The following is a 20,270-nucleotide window of genomic DNA, read 5'->3' as shown; positions in this document are numbered from 1 at the left end:
ATGCTTTCAATCATTCTCTATTGTAAGGTGCATAAAATGCCAGCAGTAGAGTTAGAGATACATTTTCTTCTACAAGTTTTCTTTGTAAAACTCCTCACACTCACCCAAATGTAGAAATCTCAGTTTCATTTCTTAAGACCTATTCATCAACACCACAAAATATTCTAAGCAAAAGCATTTATTTTTCCTTATGCTTTCATTCCATTACTGTTTGCATACAGAATGCAAAATTTCTGCAAAAAAGTTTTGAAGAATTAAATGTTTACAGATTGATTGACATGTATCAGAGAAGGAAATAAAATTCTTGCTGCAGCCTCTTATACTCAAGAATTGCCTGAATAAAGTTCTTAAAAATTCACAGCAGAACCCTCCCACAACTTGCGATACAATCAGCCTAAATTAAAACACCCCGACAAAACATAAATTGAATTTTACAAAAGACAAAATAAAGCATTTACTGAAGATATGTCAAAATGATCACAGTACACAGATTTTGGCAAAGAAACAGAAGATAATGTTAGTTAACATCATTGTCACTCAACTCCTTCCATAAGATGTTTTTTTAACTTGAAATAAATGTGTGTAAATTAATTACTGTACTAGATGTTATATTTGTCATCAGTTTCATCAATAAAACAAGTGTTGTCTTCTTTTCCCAAAGTAAAACTCCTGGTGATTCATATTATCATTGCCTTGGAGACTGCCCGATAGTTTAACATTTTCAAGAAATCAAGTAAGGAACATACTGCTGTATTTCCTAATTAAGGAAGATAACTTGCAGTCTTTAAACAACGGAATCTGTATGGATCAGACGTGCTCAGTAGTTTACCTCAATATAGCATATAGCATTCACAATTTTACAGATACATAGATATAAGTGTTGAAAAAGTACAAAATAAAAACATTAATTCTCTTTAGTTAACGGATTCTGTGGTTATTCTTTTTAAAAAGCCATGGAAGTCCATTAGTAGGTCCAACAGTTGAAGTTAATTGGTAAGAATTCTGCATTAAGATGACTCAATAGTAAAAATTGTGTAACTTACCAAGTTATGTGACTGGGGAAAAGCATATTTCGTGAGGACTTCAAATATATCTCTTCTACTGTGCCCTTCTTGTTTTAATGCAAACCGTAAATTTCTCATATCCTAAAACAAAGGTATTATCTTTTAAGAGAACCAAAGTTGTAAGATACTTTTATTTGATGTACAAATGCTATATTATCCACTAAACATGATTCAGAATCTGCTTGCAACATACCTCAAACCATTCTGAATGTTCAGTTTTATTTTTTATCCCATAAAATAGAACAGAGCATAAGAATTCTACAACTAAAGCAGTATCACATTCTGTGTGGTGCAAACACTGCTTTGGCATTATGCCATCAAAAATGACTGTATCTGATTCACTAAAAAGTCTCATGGGTTACTATTGAATCTTTGCAGGAGTTGATCTATGTTTTCAAAATGAAAATTTGCCAGTCATCTGTCTAGACTATATTGTCCCCAGCTATCACCAACCTCAACAATAAGCAAATTGTGCATTAACTACTAAGAATACTTCATTAATGAGTCAAATAAAGGATCCTGAATTATCCACTGGGAACTCCCCTATGACCATATTTTTTCATGGCAACATAATTTTTTGGTGAGACTAAGGAAATAGGGATAGCTGTTGCATAAGCTTTTCACTGCCTTTACAGCTTACAAAACCCGTTTGAAGTGTTCTTCAAAGAGTTTAGGATTATAAACAATTACTTTTAGAATGAATGATATAATGAAGCAAAGCAGGAATAATGCCCTAAACCAGGACTACTGTGCAAGACCTCCTGTCAATTAGTGATTCAGAAAGGAAGACCAATCCTTCTCCTCACATGCAGAGAAGACAGATAAATAGCCCTTTATACAAAAAGTGCCTCCTTGTCTAGTTCCAAAAACTTCTTTTTAAATTCCTCTCTGAGGAACACGTGCTTTTTCATTCCTATAAATAGGTAAGCACTGAGAAAAGGAACCTCTAGATTTCATTTCCTATTGAATTACTGGAAAGTCTTACTTTACAGGTTATATCTAATCCATAAGAGTTCTCTCCTCTGCTTGAAGCTCCTCCCATTTTTTCAATCCTTGAAATTACACCCAACGGAACATTCAATATCACAACTGGATCCTGCAAGGAAAGTTTCAGTAAGGAAAGGATTGATCCAAAAAGAAGACTCAAGCAAAACATTCCTATACATTCTAGAATATAGAGCAGACATGAAATACATACAGGAAGCAAAAGTGTGTTTCTGTGTTTGATTGAGTCTCCCTTCCCAACACGTTATGAAGTCTCTACTCTACAGTCTTAAACAACATCCAATTTAACATGCAACAAAAATACCTCATCCCTAATACAGTATGCAGGCAAAAAAAGGTGGCAACACCTTCAGCTACACACTTCCGATTCTCTCTGCTTGCCAACACTGCTTTAGTGACATGCAGAATAAAGTAGAATAAAATGAATAAGAGATTACTAGTAGAGTTAGTTGCAATCAGAAAAACCTCAGTTCAGCAGTCCTAAAACCTTATTTAAAAATTATTTATAAAACAGATAACAAGCACATTTCATGTTGCTGTTTATCAAACACACTACTACTCTCCCCACCCATGTGAAGTTCCAGTGATCTAAGTATTTTTCTTTTCCAACTGCAAGGTCAAACAAAAATCTTGCTTTACTGATAGCCATTTTAAGAACTATTGCACATCATTAGCTGCTGCCCTTGATCTATCACAGAATACGTGTAAAGAGAGCAACTATCAAAAAAATTTCAAGAGACATAAGATAAAAGCATCAGTTCAGTGTGATTAAACTGTACATTTAACTGACAAAAATGACACTTCTACAAGACTTTAAAGAACTTACATTTTTATACAGATTTCTCGTAGCACAAAGGCAATTACTATTTAGTCATTACACAACTAAGATATGGCTCTTGCAAATATTACAGATCATTTCAAGTAAAAAGCCTCCCATGCAATTCCACAAGTGTACATGTGTCAAAACTAAAACAAATGAACTGTCCACAAAATAAATCAAAGACCATGGGGGTGAAGGGAAAGGAGTTTAAAGCCAACTCATCCCACGGAAGTAATTGTGGCATATTACTCACATTTTCCACACTTCTTAGGTACAGCCTGTAGTTTGTGATGTACACTCTTCCTTTAACAGGGCCATTAAATGGACACATATAAATAACATCCTTGTCTGTAAGAAATGCAGCATTTCTTAAAGATTGCAAAAAGAAAAAAATCAGAGCTAAGGACAGCATAGTTAAGTAGCAGTAAAATAAAGAGAGCTGCACTCATAAGAGCCAGCATAAGAGATGAAATAATTTGAAAAGTAATACATTTGAATTTTGTCCACCTGAATTGTTAAGAAAATGTGAAAGTTTCATATATTAAACTTGCTCAAATTAAATAAGCAGATTTCAGTAGCCTTCCTAATTAATTTGTGTTCTTCTCTTTCTTGGCACTATGTGGAAGAGGGCAGGACATACAACAGCAAGTAGATTTAAGTCCTCTGTGATTACTGAACCAGTCTATTCACTGTCCCAGAACAAATACATTCCTTCTGTTGATACCATTACATCTTTTGATGCTCTGTAACCAATACTGCACTGAAGTACATAGTTCAAGTTGTAAAGTGTTCAGGGAACTCACCATCCCAAAGACAAACATTGCATTTCAATTTAAGGCAATCAAATACAGCAGGCCCATCAGCACTGTTTCAGCAAGGACAGTTGCAAAACTAGTACTAACACGCACTACTCAAAAGAGAGAGGTTTAACTGAAGCAATGCCATTGAAGACTTAAGTGAAGCACTATAAATCACCTGTTTCTCCCTTTCCACTCATTTCTTTCCCTCATTCTATTTATCTGCCTTCCACAACAAGCACCTGCCTTCCAGCCTGCTGCCTCAAAGCACAGGCAATTTTCATAACAATCATATCAAACATTCATCTTAGTCCCACACCCTCTCCGTCATGCCTTCCCCACAACTTTACTCATTAAAAAGATGCGTGCTTCCTCTGCATCACCATTTTGGTTTCACCTCAGCCAACCTCAAAACAAACCCACCTAATAAACCCTCAGGCAGAGGGGCAGGAGAAGCTTCACAAATGAAGTTCATTCTGATACCTCAACACAAACTTCCATGAGCGGAAAGAGCTTCCATCAAGTAAGAAAGCACTGTACACAACACATTTGTCTTTCTTATGCTACAGCACTCCTGTATGTAAAGGCATAGTAGTGCATAGTGGCTACGTGCATGCCGTGTTGTGTCAAGGAAGCGTAAGATCGTAGTTAGGGTAGTCACAGCTGGGGCTAAGGTTCCACACTGCTGCACAAGGTATCAATACCTAGTGGATTGCATGTAGAATTCTCTTGGCTTTGGAAAGCTTGGAGGGGCTCTGGTTACTAGACACATGCTACTTAGTCTGTAAATACAATTATGACACATCTTCACTTGCAATTCTTTGTATTGGAGGATCTACCATGTGTGGAAACCAAGATTTTAAAGACTTAAAAAGTTATTAGTGCTAAGTGATAAAAAGTCCCTATCACCATTACATGAAAAATTGACATTTCAGCATGACCTACCCTGCCCCCAGTCCAAACCGATCCAAATTGTTAAACAATCCAGCAAGATACATGTATATGCCAGATTCCTAAACATACACTACATTAGGCAGCTATACAGCTCCATACCTGTAACTCTAGTTTCTCCTGGCAGACGAGGTATTTCTTCATTTTGTTCCCAGTTAGTTCCATCTTTTAGAGTCTAAAGAATGATAAGTACAACAGCACATCACATTTTATTTACAATTACTTCAAGTTCCAGATTAAAAAAAAAAAAAAACAACAAAACAACCAAAATCTTAAAGGTAATTACTTCATGGGAAAGAACAGGTTTTTCCACAGTAGAAATTGTCAGACTGAACCAAACCAGGAGCACACTCCCCTATCCTAAACTCCCGCTCTTCAACATTTAAAGGTTGAACAGACTTGAAACATAAGTATGTTTAAGTCTTTCTCCTTCTAAATAAAACAGTTAACTATATTTGCATTAAATTGGAAATAAATTTCTATACTGTAAGCTCTCTGAAAAATGTGTGCATTTAATTTTCCAGCTCTACTGGGCTTGGAAGAACAAATCAGATGAAATCACTTAATGTGCTCACAACTATTACACATAATATACTAATTTGTGACTTACCCACTTTCAGTAGTTTTTAAGAATGATTAATAGAAAATAATCACTGGTTTTGAAGAACTGTTTAAAAAGCTGAATAAAACCTTAGTTTCTCTTTTCTTGCGCACAGGTTACATTTTCCTCAGGCACACAGCATCAAAAAAGCAGAGCTTTTTAGATTGCTTCAATGTATTGCCCACAACACATGAACATTTTAAAACTGGGCAAACCACACGTAAGTAGATATAACTTATCAACCGCAGCACAGAATCTTTCTGCAGCATCAAAGGGCCAAAAATCTTCAAGAATGCCACAGATTATTGTGATGTAGAAAGCAAGGACAAGAATAAGTGTATTAGAACTGATTTGGATGAGGCTCTTATAACTTGTGGTACAGAGAATATTTCACCTGTTCACTCTGAAAGATATTGAAATCAACTCAGTATATACATGCAAGAAAAAATTGATAAAAATACTCCTTTTTCTACCCAAATATGGAAGATAATGATCTCTGGGACCTCTGACGTAAAAAACATGAAAAAAGTTACACTCACCCTTTTACCTGGGGAACTGTCCAAGTAGTTTGAATTATATTTAGGTGCTGATGATGAAGCCATACCGGGTATCTGATGAGAAAGCACAAATTGGAGACTTACACTTCCTCCTGGACTACATCCTATTTACAGGAGAGATTTAGACTTTGGAAGTCCACAGGTAGACACCAAGACCTTCCAAGAATGTTTTGCAAGGTACCATTAATTTTAAAAATTACATAATGCCTTGTAATTGAAGGTACTATTTAAAAGCATCCAAATCTACCAAGAAATTCATTACTACCTCTGGGATTGGTTCTTATTATAAGGAATACTCTGACTCAAGCTGCGTTTTGGAATCCAGTTGTTTGAATACTATTATTAGTTCAGCAAACAAACATTAGAGTGCTTGTTTTAAGTGACAGGATACACATACTATGACACGCAACCTGCTTGGAGCATTTGCATAAGACTTCATTTAGGAAAACAGGAACAAACTGTAAAATGATTGCAGGCTCTTGAAATCACAAGCATGTCAATACACTCATGTGTTTCAAGAAGTTTAAAAAAGAATTTTAAAAAGGAGAGAGGGAAAAAGCAGGAGTTCCACAGTACTTCTGCATTTAAAAACAACCCCCCATTTCTTAAAATGAAACTTCAGTGAGCACACCAGAAGGGGGAGTGTCCAGCCTTCTGGTCTCAATAGCCTTGACATGTTTAAAAGAAAATGGTTGTATTTGCTTTTAAATGGTACTGATTGAAGACAGAATCACATGATACACGATTCACCTTCTTAGTATTTCCTGACATCACACAAGAGATCTCCAGAACAAATACTGGGAAAATGCTCATACTTGAAGCTACTGCAAACAGTAACTTTGTAACAAATTCTACTTCCCTTTCCCTACTCACCCGCCCCTCATCAAGCTGCTTTGACATCCTACTGCAGTCTTGGAGAGGTTTTGTTTGTTTGTTTGGGGCAGGGGGAAGTGATTACAGACCACACAGTGGTTGTTTCTATCCCATAAATCAAACATTGTAGCCTTACATACACACTTTCCCTTCTCAATGCTGAAAATGCCTGCACAAATCTCTGCACCGCGAGAACTTGGCCCCTGCGTGACAGTGGGCTCACGGTGACACCTCACACATGACAGTGACAGAATTAACTGCGAGATCCAAAAAGCTCTGAAGTTACTATAACAATACAGGACTTTGTCTGTACAGGAAGAAGGTGGAAAACCACAGCCTTCAGTTTTACAGGTTTATTACTGCCTCATGGTGCCCAGGTCTTCTGTATCTCATAAAAAAACCACAGGGAAGCTGACACTGTTTAAAATAGCAATATTCAGTGATACAGTTTATCAATATAAGAATCACACCCTTCCAGGAAAAAAAAAAAAAACAACACATATATATATATAGGAACCCACTTTCAGTTGAAAAATGAAAAATGCCTCATGTAACCCTGTCCCAGGGAGGTATCGCTTCCTTTCTCAGTCTCCAGCAGTCTCAGTTTTCTCCAAACACTGAAACAGAGGGGTCCTGAACTAATTTTAGTGCAACTCCAACAATTTAAATGAAAAGCTATTAGCAATCAACATTAAATCACTGTTCTTTCAAACTGTCTTCCACAAAAAAACTGTTGCAACACTAGAGACTCATTTTTGTCTATAAAATGTAGAAGATTAAGATATTTTCACAGTTTTCCCTTCCTTGTAATATCTTATGTAATATAAAACTTAAGGTAGATTTAAGTTTTTCTATATTGCTATGCTAACTTGTGAACATCTAATATTCATTCAGGTGACTTCCTTCAATTTACAGAAGCTTAATTTTTCTAATAGAGAGATATTTATAAAGGTAAAAGGTATACTGACTCAGAAGCTTGTTTTAAAATGTTTTCCATATGAAATTATTTTTGTTCGTATTTTAAGTGAGAAATACCATGTGAAACAAAGAGACAAAGGCACAACAGCCCCAGTTTTCCTATGCTGGCATAGAAAGTGGTTTCAACTAGAGCTCACATAAATTTAAATTAAGGCTGCACCAACCGTGAGAGAGACAAGTGAGCATAAACAAGCCCCAGACAAGCGACTCGTAAAAGATGTGACAACCCTGAATGGATCTGCACTGCAAAGTGGAACTTCTGCCTGCAGCAGGCAAAGGCACACCCAAGTCAGCCGCAGATCTTGCAACCACAGCTACTCCACCACCTGCCCCAGGACAAGCGTCAGCAGAAGCCAGCAGAGCCTGCGCAGGGTCCCAGGTGCTCATCCCGGCATTGCTCCCACTGCCTACGCCCAGCAGAGTAAAAGCTACTTCAGAGGTTCCTCACGCCTGTCGGTGCCACCTCCAACTGTAGCAAACGTCCTTCTGCTGCTCATACAAGGAGCAGTACGAAGAGTTTTTAAAGCCTTTCATTTCCTCCTCTGCTTTCTGTATTCTTTCTTCCCTTACTGCACATTCGCTGAGTTTCGGCTGAACTACAGTACCACATAAGGTGAGTTATTATAAACCTCCCCTCCACGCTGCCACCCCACCAGGACACTCCAGCCAAAGGAGATGTCTGTGCGTATGTGTTTCTGTGGATGTAAGTTTACTTTGTGTAAAATTCCCCCAACTCTCCATGAGACTGATTTCTTTAAACATATTTTACAGTGAGAATCACTTCACTCACTGATTTTATTTCTATACAATATTTCATTATAGAATTACAACCAACTACTCTGTTTTATTTCCAGCACATTAACGGTGCATATTATTCTTATTCAGAGATAATTAAGTTGAATAAATATGTATGGAAGGTAAGGCATTATCCATCAGATTTTTTTAAATCCATCAAATATTTTAACTAAAATGAATGCAAGTTATTTCATCAGTATATAAGCAGAAGAATTCTTTTAATGCTATCTAAACTTTGCTTTGAAATCAAATCATACTTTAAACACACAAATATTAATAAGCACATTTATAATCCCCCCCATTTCCCTGATTTCTGCAGGTAAGCTACAGTCAGGTAATTAAACTTCACATTATAGAACACCCATTAGACATCATTCAGAACAGCTTCCACTTTTGAACGTCAGTACAAGGCAGGCATTGATCAACTGCTGTGAGTTCAGCAGAGAGTCACACCAGAGGACCAGGACCTGGAGCACCTGCCCTGTAACATGAGGCTGAAGGAGCTCGAATCATTCAGCCTGGAGAAGAGACAGCTTCAGCAGGGCCACCAGCACCTCCGAGGTGGTTACTGAAACCAGGGTCCTCAAAGCAGTGAGAAGACAAGATGCAACAGAAACTGAAATGAACTTGATTTCATCAAGATTTAAGGAAAAAAACCCAACACCTGGGTGCTCCTGCACCATAAGGGCACTCAGGCAGTGAAAACAGGGCCCAGCGAGGTTGCAGTCTCCATCTCAGAGGTTTTTAAGAGCCAACTAAATAAAGCTTTGAGCAAGGGGTTGAATTAGAGACCTCCTGAAGTCCCTTCTAACCCAATTTACTCTATGCATCTGTGATTTCAGGCAACAGACAAGATTAAGTTCTCATTTAAAAGTACCCACCGAACACAGACACACCCTTAAAGAACTGGATTCCTCTACATCAAAAGAGCAAACAAGTTTTTAAAAACATTTTAAATGAACATGAAATATTTAATTTTATAAAATAATTTCTTTTTCTGTCAAATTGTAGAAGCAGCTTCTGGCAGCCTCCCAAAATAATATTGCCATGAACAATTCAAAAGCATACTTCATCATAGTCTTAAAATAGCAACAACTTTCTCATTATCATGGAGCAGCAGTAGTCCTTCCACACAGGGAAAAAAACCTTGCAAGTAATTTTCCACTGCACACACATTTTATTCCCCAATATCTCAAATATACTTCTAGACTTGCACAAAAATTGAAAACCATACAAACCTCACCCTTGTCAGCAGCTGAACAAAAGTACAATTACTCTGCAAATTTAAAACAAATCAGACAACTTTGTTTATGATATTCTGCAGTTACAAACAGTTGAACATTCTTCCCCGAATCTAGAATAGGAAGAAGACAAAGCAATTTTACTGGATTTAACTTGAACTAATAAACAAAGCTTTGTTAAAGTTACCAGAACTTAATATAGTAACACTACCAAGAAACGTAGGCTCCAAAGATCTTACAATAACAATTAAACTACTTGGGATCTGTATTTTCATTGAAGATTATATTTATACTTGTGCTTCCTAGGATTCATGGGAATGGAGGCACAAAAACATTTGAAAGGGTAGGCACAGAAAGCCAAGTTTTAGAAGTCAATTCAAGGATTCTATCTGCTTTTTATGAATACACCTTGACAAACACAAGCATATACCCACACAGAAAGTGTAAATAAACTTTAAAACATGTAAATAAGCTTTTGAAGATTAAGAAACCTGAAATGACCAGTTACTCCTTCCTCAAGGTTTTTCACTGCCCAACAGGCTAAAGTCTGCATGCACCGCAGCTTGGAAAGGCCACCAAGACTCATAAGCCACATTTAGATTGACAACTGCCTGGTGAATCTAATTTTCATCTTTTATGATCCAAGAACAAGTTAAAGCTCATTCAACATCTTGCTGGTCCTTTTAGGGCTTCATCTTCATACCAGAATCACATCAAATAATTTGTAACTAGTGTGTGAGTCATGCTTGTATCGAGCTAAAATCTTTACACATATAAAGAACTAGTTTGTGCCCAAACACAAGGTAATCTGCATGTGTCAGAGGATTACTACCACAAACATCTGAGATCAAGTCAACTGCATCAAGCAAGTTGTGAGCACCTCTTTACAGGTTTTAAATATTTTTGACCCTCCATCACCGGAATAAAACTTTTGGAAGAAAAAAACAAACAAACAAACAACACTTTCAAATTCATCCCTATATCAATCATTCGGAGCAAGAGCAATTTTGACAACAACTTAATATAAAATAAAGTTTTTAACTATGTATAGTCTCTAATGTTCAATATGTTAATCTGGAAAGAGCGAGCAAATTAAACTGTTAAATTACCATACACAGAAGACATTCGCAGAATATACTGAGTACGAGGCAAACACGATGCAAAGACATTAGTGACATATTATTACAGTTGACACAGTTCTGGGGGGTGCGCCTGTGTGTACACACATAAAATAATACAAGGGCAACTGGTTAAGCATGAGAATTATTTGCTTTTACCAGAATCAGATTTATCCATATACTAAAAACAAGCAACTACAAGTTCAACTGAACATTTTCTAGCAGCATTCTGATTTTTGTCACACATCAATAACCGTGGCACAGGATAACACTAAAGTTCTCATAGTCCTGCTCCAGATAATGATTTGTACAAAAATACAAAACTCTGTGCATCTCCAAGGCCTCTTCTAAAAATATAGTTACAAAACTGACTAAGTCACTTCACTTGCTGTCATAGTAATACAGAAAACAGTTAGAGCACTTCTAAGAAGAGTTACAGTTACAATTGGACAATTATATGACACTTGAAAGCAGTCAGGGCATTGGGTAAGTCATTTAAATCTGCAAGGCATCTGCCAGTCTAGATGAAAATGAAGTTATTTTCATAGTTAGACCTGATACCACTTAAGGAATTATTTCAAAGAGGAGAAAAATAGCATTATGTTAGTAAACAATTTTTCACTGTGCTTGAGAGATAAATGTGAGTTACTGCAGGTATACAGAAAAAGCTACTTGCATCCTCATTTACACAGAAGATGCAAAAAATGAAAAAGCAGATTTATAACGACAAGGTTACACAAAGATTGTAGAGTTTTATTTGGTACAATAAATACCTACAGAGCCAGTATGAATACACTGCCTTCTGTTTTCCATAATAAAATTAAAAGCATAAAATACAAAGTCCTAAAAACAAAACCACATCTGTCAGCAGCACAACTGCACAGAAAACACATAATATACAGGGTTTCAGAAACCACATACGGAATAGAGCAGAACTCTGGGAATTTCTCACTAAGACAGTTAAAAAGTTAAGCTACAACAACCAGGAAGGGAGAAGAAAAAAAATATTTCATTCTAAGTATTAAGAAGAAAGGAACATAAATCCTTAGGAAAAAATATGAAAAGCAGCAGGCAAGCCAACAACAGCACCTAAGTTATCAGAGAGTCACCAAAATAATCATCAGCATCTTTAACACTAGTAAATGAGGATTTAATCTAATCAAGTCAAGAGTAGTCATTCACCTCATTAAGGTTAATAAAACATATACAGAGACCCAAAACAAGTCACGAGAAAGAGCTATAGCAATGAAGGCAGTTTTCCAGTCACCAGTTGTCCCTAACCAAATAGCACCAATCAAACAAAAGGAAACATGGTGAGGCCAAAGTGTCACAACCAATCAATCAAGATAGAAATAATTACATCTCTTTCATTCATTTAATCAGTTATATTTTATCACAAAGGAACTATGCTTAATAATGGAAACAAAATGAGGTAGCAGAACTCTACAAAGTTTAACAAAGCTACAAAAACTAAGTAGCATAAGGCAGAACATTCCAGTTTGCAACGGAAAGTTAAAAAAATAAAACACAGAGAAAATCCAGACCATCAAAGTACTTGCTTATATTTATTTCCAAAGGAAATTAAAAAAAAACCTCAAAAACACTTTGTGCAACAGTGAAAGATACCAATGCAGGGTTTGTTGTTTGGTTTTTAATCATGTTGTCCATGCTCACTGACCTGATATATTTAGACTACTTAACTAAAAAACAGATTTTAACATTCAAGAGTCATACAGTACTAACATAAAAACACAGTTAGAGCAATGCCAACTCAGATATCACAGTCACATGTATTTACTTGTGGCCAGTAGAAATTACATGTCCCTTGTTATGCAGCTGATGGCAAACAGAAAGAAACGAAAACTGACCTACCTGTGAGACTTAAGTATCATTTAAACTGGAAGAGGCTCAGCTAAACCACTTAAGAGAGCATTTATGATTTCTTACCATGAGCATTCAAGGGCAAATCATAACTACGATGTACACCAACAAACCACCTTTGTGTATCAAGTCATAAGCTTCTACCTGTACTTATTCCAGAGTGGATCTTTGGAGTCAACATGGACTGCTAGATCATGGAATCTCCTATTTCGTCTTTACCATCACAGTCACAGGGTGTAAAATCCTTCCAAGTGTAACCTCTTCGTACTGGAGTCTGCAGCCCTTATGTTTCCTCAAGTGGATCCTCATGATTCTACTGGTCTGAGACTGGATAATGCCACTAGTGGGTCTTCTCCTTTAATGTCTAAATCATATTCCCCATTGGCATGTACTTACTAAACCTACATTTTCCAGGGAAATCATATGAGTTTTCAAGTCTCTTTAAAAGCCTTCTCAATTCAAGCTATAAAGGGAACACTAAAAGCATGCCAGCAGTGCAAGCCTCAATGGGACACTGTGCATGCAGAATGCATGCTAGGACTTGCCCTTCTGCATTGAAGTTTCTAAGTCAATCAAATTCTTCAGTAATGCATTAAAAAAAGCTACCTGTTTGCTAAACGTCAATTCTCCCCCAGGCTCCCTGTCTTTAAGAAAATTGCACTCCAGAATCCCTCATGTTGCAAGTTCTCTGCTGTGAACAGCAATCTGTACAACTCAACACAGACTGCTGAATTTGATTGTGAAGATTCAGAAATGCTTCCTTCCCTAGAAAAAGTATTCTCTTATTCCCTGATGTGCCCTGTATTTGAAAGAGCAAGTCACTGTCCCCAAAGGACTCAATATGAACAAGCGCAAATGAACAAAAGTTCACAACAGTGAAGTGACTGCTAATTCAGCAAACAAATTAGAAGTGCACCAGCTGCCTGCCTGCTCCTATTTCATAGGTTCCCTATGTCAGGTAGTTTTGAAGACATCTGAAGGAAGACCTTACACTAACAAAAAATAGTAGCCTGACACCTAAGTCCTACAAATGGTAAGAAGTAGCAACAGCCTGGCAGAAAGTATGGCAAATATCTTCTCAGTGCCATCAGATCCTATGCACTTCTGTGTATATTTTTATTAAAAAACAAAAAATCTTGTAGCTTTGCATGGAAGCCATGGACTGGGTAAATAATAGCTAGAGGCAGTAAAAAAACTTCAGTTCTGACTTAATTGATATTTCTCCTGTCTCCATTTGAAGGTTGTTTTATTTCTTTTTTTTTTACTGTCTTCTCATAGAATTTGACTCCCATCCTATTCATCCTATTTTCAAAGTAAATCACAACTTCCAACAAGACCTGAAGTTTGTAACATTGCTTTTTCTAATTATCAACCCAATTGCTTTTTCCTCTCAAATTACATTGAAAATGTAGCTTAGGGTGATATCCCCTAGCTTTTATCCTGCCAAGCTTTCTTGTAAGAGAATTGCAAGCTCTCTCACAAAGAGAGATTATACAGCATCTGTGATGGTACATGTCCTACTAAGAAACTTATCTGCTGATGAATTCTGATCTGTTAGTTAAATATTTCTTGTGCTTTATGTCACAGTAACAAGGAAAAGTAGCCCTACTTCAGTGTTAACAAAAGCAATTATTTGCTAAGGCCTGTTTTCTAGCAATTGTCAGAGGTCTGTTCCTTGTAACTTATGCTGACAATTATTTCTGACTACTTGTATTCACTTATTGCCTCTCCTTGTGTTTATTCTATGCATAATATCTTTCTCTTGTGATGTTTTATTTTTTCCTGACTTTTTCTTAATATTTGCTCTGGTAACTGAGTTCCAAAGTGCAAGTTCAGTCATGCAAGTGCATCAAAGAAAGTACTAGGTTTCCCTCTATGCATGTAGCCCTGTACAGCAAGTAGTTGATAAATTTAGCCAGATTAGGTGGTATGACAGAAGTGAGTGGGGTTTTTTAGGAACCATTTGTCACATTACCTTTAGAATCAGCATTACATCTGTAGGAAACCTATGCCTGAAGGCTGATCTGTGGCTTTCTAAACCCACCCAGTCTATTTTCTCCACTCTGCATCCCCTTCAGGGAACGTATACCTCCCACATTGTCAAAAGCTGATGCGGTTGACAGGAAAGCCTATGGGATAGCAAATACAGCTTCCAAGTTTTCTATTAAGAAAGCCTTCAGTTGCTCTCTGTTCATTCTTCTCGAAAGATATCCCCTTAGGCCACTGCAGTTCTATTGCTAAAGATTTAGCTGATGATTCCACAAGAGAAATGGAAATCCCATCTGTTACATAATGATATACCATATATTTTAAAAAAAAAGACACTGTAACAGCTAAAATAACATCCTCTACTCAGGCTTTCCTCCAACGTCCCTTTGAGAACATGTACAACTGATGCATCAGACCTCTTTCATCCGCTGTGTTTAGTTCCTTCTTCCACTACATGGGTTGCTTCCTTGAATACACATAATACCATGGAGAAAGTACCATTCTGAGTTTTTCTCTGTTTAAAAAGAAGTAGACTAGGGACTACGAAGAAGTCATTCACAAATCATTCTTTGCTTCAATCTGTAAGAAGAGGGAGATCGGGACTATCCTGCCTAAGTCAGTCATGAGGCAGCATCATAATTTTGGGTGTGCTCTGCTTCAAGTAACAGGCAAGTACTTTGCTGGGCACAGAAAGTTACTTCTGCATTCCACATCTGCCTATGTATGTTATGCATTAACGGGTCCAGTCACACCACACAGAATCTCTGGCACACAGCCTTTTCATTCATTATATGCAACAACCCAGTAAAGAGGTTGTACACCAACTATTTCAATTTTTGCTGAAAAACACACATCCCATCTTACACCAAAGCATAACCCCGTCTACTTGAAAACACTTACTTTTGTTTTCTCTTGCTCAGAAGCCTCCAGGTTTAATAAGTCATTTCAGTTGTAGAAAATATAGAGACACCCCACTTCAGTGTGAGATGAGAGGACAACTGTGTTCATTCCTTCAATGTTCAAACAAGATTTTACTTTTGTGCTGTAGCTGGCTCCTGACAAGAATGGAACAGGTAGGAAGACATTGTTAGCACTGCCAGAACATTTCAATTCACATTACTTAGGAAAAAAAAACCACAAACAACTTCAGAAAGGAAGTAAAACCCCAGAACAGTTGCTAGTAAAAACATTCTAGAGAAAGGAAACAATGAGTACTAGTTCTTTTTATGTTTTATCTTGTGTCAGAAGGTTCGGCATCAAGTAGTTGGAACTAAGAAGAACTTTCTCTTCTAAAACTTTAAGATACAGTTTTGAAATGTTTCTAATGACCTTACACAGACTTTTAACCATGCTTATGGTCCCCACACATACTTGGGCATCTTTCTGCACAAGTTGAGCACTTCCTCTCTCATCCCTTCCCAAAAAATACTGCAATTAGCTTCTTTTCCCACATAAATTTAGGAATGACTTTTATATGAAAGCTGCTATGTAACTTGGCGAAGTCAGAAGGAATAGACCACGAAGCAAAACTTATTTTAACCCAATTCAAGTTCTTAGAAAAATTAGTATGTTGTCTCCTTTAAAAGAACACACACAATATTAAAGATTTTCAGCTACTTCTGATTAAATTAGTCCTGCATTCTAAATTAACTGTTGTTAGTTAACACTGTGACTCTACATATCAGGAACACATTAGAGTTTGTTCAAGCTCAGCGATGCTACACACTCATCTATTTGGCAAGTGCTTCATTTGGAAGTTTCCTTCTGACCAAGCATAGAAGAATAAACATTGCAAAAAGGGGAAATTCTGCATTTTATTGAAAACTCCTCTATATTGCATCTCTTGTGACACTTGCTACAAATTAAGCTACATACAGCCTGCAAAGTTCTGTGTGTTAAGGTTCATTGCACTTACCAGCTTTGTTAATAACTGTACAACCTAACTTTTTTAACCACTCAAACTACAAATTAACATTAAAAAGAAACTATAGCAGGAAAGAGGTTCTGGTTTTGCACATTGCTAATCCTTTACCATGAGATACCTGTGCTCCAAATCTGGTTAATGATAAACAAATATACGACTAATAGGGCGCAATGAGCACAATACTGCACCAAAACGGGTATTATGCACTAGAGTCAGGACACTTTTTAAACATATATAGTTTTGGTTAGTACCTACCACGACAAGTAAATCTACAGGCCAACTGCAAAACACTTGTACCTTCACAGTTTTAAAACTGATTTTGCCTATGACGCTTTCAATAGTATCAAGAAAAACGGTGCTTTCTGTGAAAAGCAAAAAAGCTAACACCCTTCTTATGCTTTTAATTACACGTACAGCAGAAAACAAACTATGGCTCAAACAAAGTAGCAGTTATACTTTTCGACTGCCATAGCACAAAGAACATCAAGCAGAAACAATCTATCATCTTCAAGAGTCACTTCTTGTTCTAAATCAACTAAAAACATTTACTCCGAAATGGAAGGTTTCAGCTTTTCAGCCGTGAACATTGAAACAAGCCACACGCTTCAGAACAAAATTTAAGCCAGTCAGAAAGGGTTTAAAAATCTGAAAGCGAATAAAGAGCACTCCGAATATTTTCATATCACCGGAGAGAATTTATTTTCTCAGGAAAGGTGAAAGTCACAGCTCAGAGGTGTCTTTGCTAAGCCGTGACGCTGGGCCGTGCCGCTTTCAGGCTGATCCAGCACACCGGGGCCGGAGCCCGGGGAAGCCGGGGCCGAACAGCAACAAACGGCCCGGGCAGTGAGTCCCACAGCCGCTTGCGGCCACGGGTGACTCCGGCATGGGGCTCCCACAGCAGCAGGAGGGGTCCTCACAGCAGAACCCCTGGACTACCCGGGAGGTGAAGAGGCAGCGACGGGAGACGCGAGAGCGGCCGTGCCCTGAGGGGCTGGGCCGGAGGGAAGGCCCGGGCCGGCAGTAGCCCCTGCCTGGGCACAGCGGGCAGGGGGTGGACGGGAGGAAAGGATCCCTGGGGTGGGGAGAGGCCGGAGGTGCGAGGACAGGAGTGGAGCCCGCCAGGGTAGCCCCGCTGCCCAGCCCGGCCCCACCGACACTCACCGCGACGCCGCCGCGGGCCCGAATGCGGCGCCGAGCGCTCCCCGCCCGCGCGGGCCCACCGCGCCCGATCACGTGACCCGCCGGCGCCCGCCCCGCCCCGCGGGAGCGCTCCCCGGAGCACGCCGGGAGCTGTAGTCCGCCGGGCACGCCGGGAGCTGTAGTCCGCGGGGCACGCCGGGAGCTGTAGTCCGGCACCTTCCCGGGGCAGCCTGAGCCTTCCTAAATGAAACAGCCGGGAAAAAGGAGGAGAAGGGGAAGAAAACGCGGGACATGCGTCCAGTCTAAAGCACAGCAATGATCAATCAGTGGCCATTAATGATTAGAAATACGATTAAGGGAGTGGAGCATCTCCCTTACGAGGAAAGGCTGAGGGAGCTGGGGCTCTTTAGCTTGGAGAAGAAGAGACTAAGGGGTGACCTTATGAATGTTTATCAATATATAAAGGGTGAGTGTCAGGAGGATGGAGCGAGGCTCTTCTCGGTGACAACCAGTGGTAGGAGAGGGGGTAATGGCTTCAAACTGGAACACAAGAGGTTCCACTTAAATTTGAGAAGAAACTTCTTCTCAGTGAGGGTGCCAGAGCCAGGCCCAGGCTGCCCAGGGAGGTTGTGGAGTCTCCTTCTCTGCAGACATTCAAACCCGCCTGGACACCTTCCTGTGGAACCTCAGCTGGGCGTTCCTGCTCTGGCAGGGGGATTGGACTGGATGAGCTTTCGAGGTCCCTTCCAGTCCCTGACATTCTGGGATTCTGTGATATGCCAGCAGCCCAAACCTTCCGGGTGCTTATTGACTACAAAAAAACCTAGTAAATAAAATCATTGGCAATGCAGATGCCAGGAGGATTATTAATGTAAGTTTAAAAAAAAAAAACAACAACAACCAAAACAAACCCAACAGAAACACCAAAACACACACACACAAAACCCAACAAACAAAACCAAACAAAATAACAACTGTAACAGCTTTATAAAATGGCGCGTTTCTGCCACACCAAGAGCAGCTGTGTACATCTTGAGGGCAAGGTGGTGATTCGGAAAAAACTCTTTGCTGTCTGATTCTATATGCACTCAGGAAAAGAGGATTTGTGTATTATAAAACATTTTTGATGTTATAAAATGTATTTTGAGTTCTAGAACAACTGCGTCCAGCTTCTCTGGTGGTGCGGATGGCCCTGACTTGTTCCCTGTCAGTGGTGCCTGTCCCTGCTCTCAGGACTGGATGCCACAGAGGAGCTGATCAAAGAAAAACCAATAAAGAAAATAATAAAAAATAAAAGTAACCTTGGGTTCTTTCATGATCCCAAGCAATTAGGAACTTCATATTTTGTCTAACTCAGATCTCGCAGCTCCAGCAGTGCCCACCTCACACCGGTGCAGTGCCGGCACCATCTCCTTTGGGAGGAAGATCATCACCTGTCAGTTTGCAAGTATCAAACTGAGAACCATCGCCTCTGCTGTTTCATATCTTCCTCAAAAAGTCTTTCTCCAGTTTGATTTTGCCAGTTGTTCATTGTGTATGAACAAATAGTTACACCTTCTGAAGAGCTGACTGAGCTAAAGGTGCTTTGAGATGAACCATGCGTTTGTACCAGACAACATCTGCTTTCAGAAGGGGCCACAAGATAATAATTTTAAAATTAATTTTATTCATTACTTTTAAGTGACTCCTTCACTATCAATGGTTTACACTCAGAATTCCAAAAACTTTGGAAAATCAAAACCAAAAGATGCAAGGGAATTGGGCTGGTGCCTCTTATGATGGGAAAATTGCATCTGGAGAAAAAAATATTTTTCTACAATAAGCATGATGAAACTGCGTGTTTTACATTAATAAGCAGCAGAAGCAAGCAGTGAGCAAGGGGAGACGAAATGTTAGTTCACCTCCATCGTGCGGGCAAACTTGTCTGTCTTCCAGAACAATATGCCTTTGCTTCTGACTTCATCCTTTCAGTAAAAACTAGTTAGAAAAATCACTGATGAGATTTTGGAGACTTGGTTTTCTTGATTCAGTGTGGTACATCCAACTGTAAATCATAAATCAATATATTGGTTTATATACCTATTTATACCTACAGGTATACATTTATTGTTCTACATCGATGTGTGTGTTTACACACAGAGGATCCTTTTTATCTGATCATTCATTCAAGGTTTGATTCAGATCACATTTTAAAGCTTTTCTCTGACATAATGAAAACTAGAAAGATTTTTTTTTTTGCGTTACTAATTTCTGACACTTCATGTCTCAGATCACTAAAAATGCTCTCACAAATTTCTTTCCATCAATTTTGTCCTAGATCTTTTCCAACCTGGCTTATGCCCCTTGCATTTCTTTAAAAAGACAAATTCTCAAACAGCCTCTTGCTCATATGACCTTTAATGATCACAACTACTATTCCACCCTCACGTGTCACATGAAATACTCTCCACCCTTTGGTGACTCTGTCCTCTGCCTTTTTTTCCTCCTACGTTTCTAACCCACCTACTGGCACATTTTTGAGGGACTTCTTACATGC

The 20,270-nt window shown here is 38.6% G+C and overlaps 1 protein-coding gene across 3 annotated transcripts in view; it reads right to left on the bottom strand.

The window, feature by feature from the left end:
• MTM1 (myotubularin 1) overlaps positions 1-17,838 on the bottom strand; it is a 40,517-nt gene extending 22,679 nt beyond the window's left edge. For 2 of the 3 annotated variants that reach the window (XM_065846435.2, XM_065846436.2), the window contains exons 1-7: positions 17,756-17,838; positions 15,571-15,725; positions 5,778-5,849; positions 4,740-4,812; positions 3,143-3,237; positions 2,050-2,160; positions 1,044-1,145 (exon numbers count right to left, since the gene is read on the bottom strand). In XM_065846435.2, coding sequence (XP_065702507.1) covers positions 1,044-1,145; positions 2,050-2,160; positions 3,143-3,237; positions 4,740-4,812; positions 5,778-5,840 — 444 coding nt within the window. In that variant the 5' untranslated portion in view covers positions 5,841-5,849; positions 15,571-15,725; positions 17,756-17,838. Of the gene's footprint in view, positions 1-1,043; positions 1,146-2,049; positions 2,161-3,142; positions 3,258-4,739; positions 4,813-5,777; positions 5,850-15,570; positions 15,726-17,755 lie in introns of those variants that run through there. The other variant, XM_065846437.2, reaches the window with a different exon arrangement.
• Positions 17,839-20,270: the final 2,432 nt, after the last annotated feature.

This window comes from Patagioenas fasciata, chromosome 11, assembly GCF_037038585.1.
Source record: "Patagioenas fasciata isolate bPatFas1 chromosome 11, bPatFas1.hap1, whole genome shotgun sequence".
NCBI classification, from domain to species: Eukaryota; Metazoa; Chordata; class Aves; order Columbiformes; family Columbidae; genus Patagioenas; species Patagioenas fasciata.
This window is presented reverse-complemented; position numbering and strand designations above follow the sequence as displayed.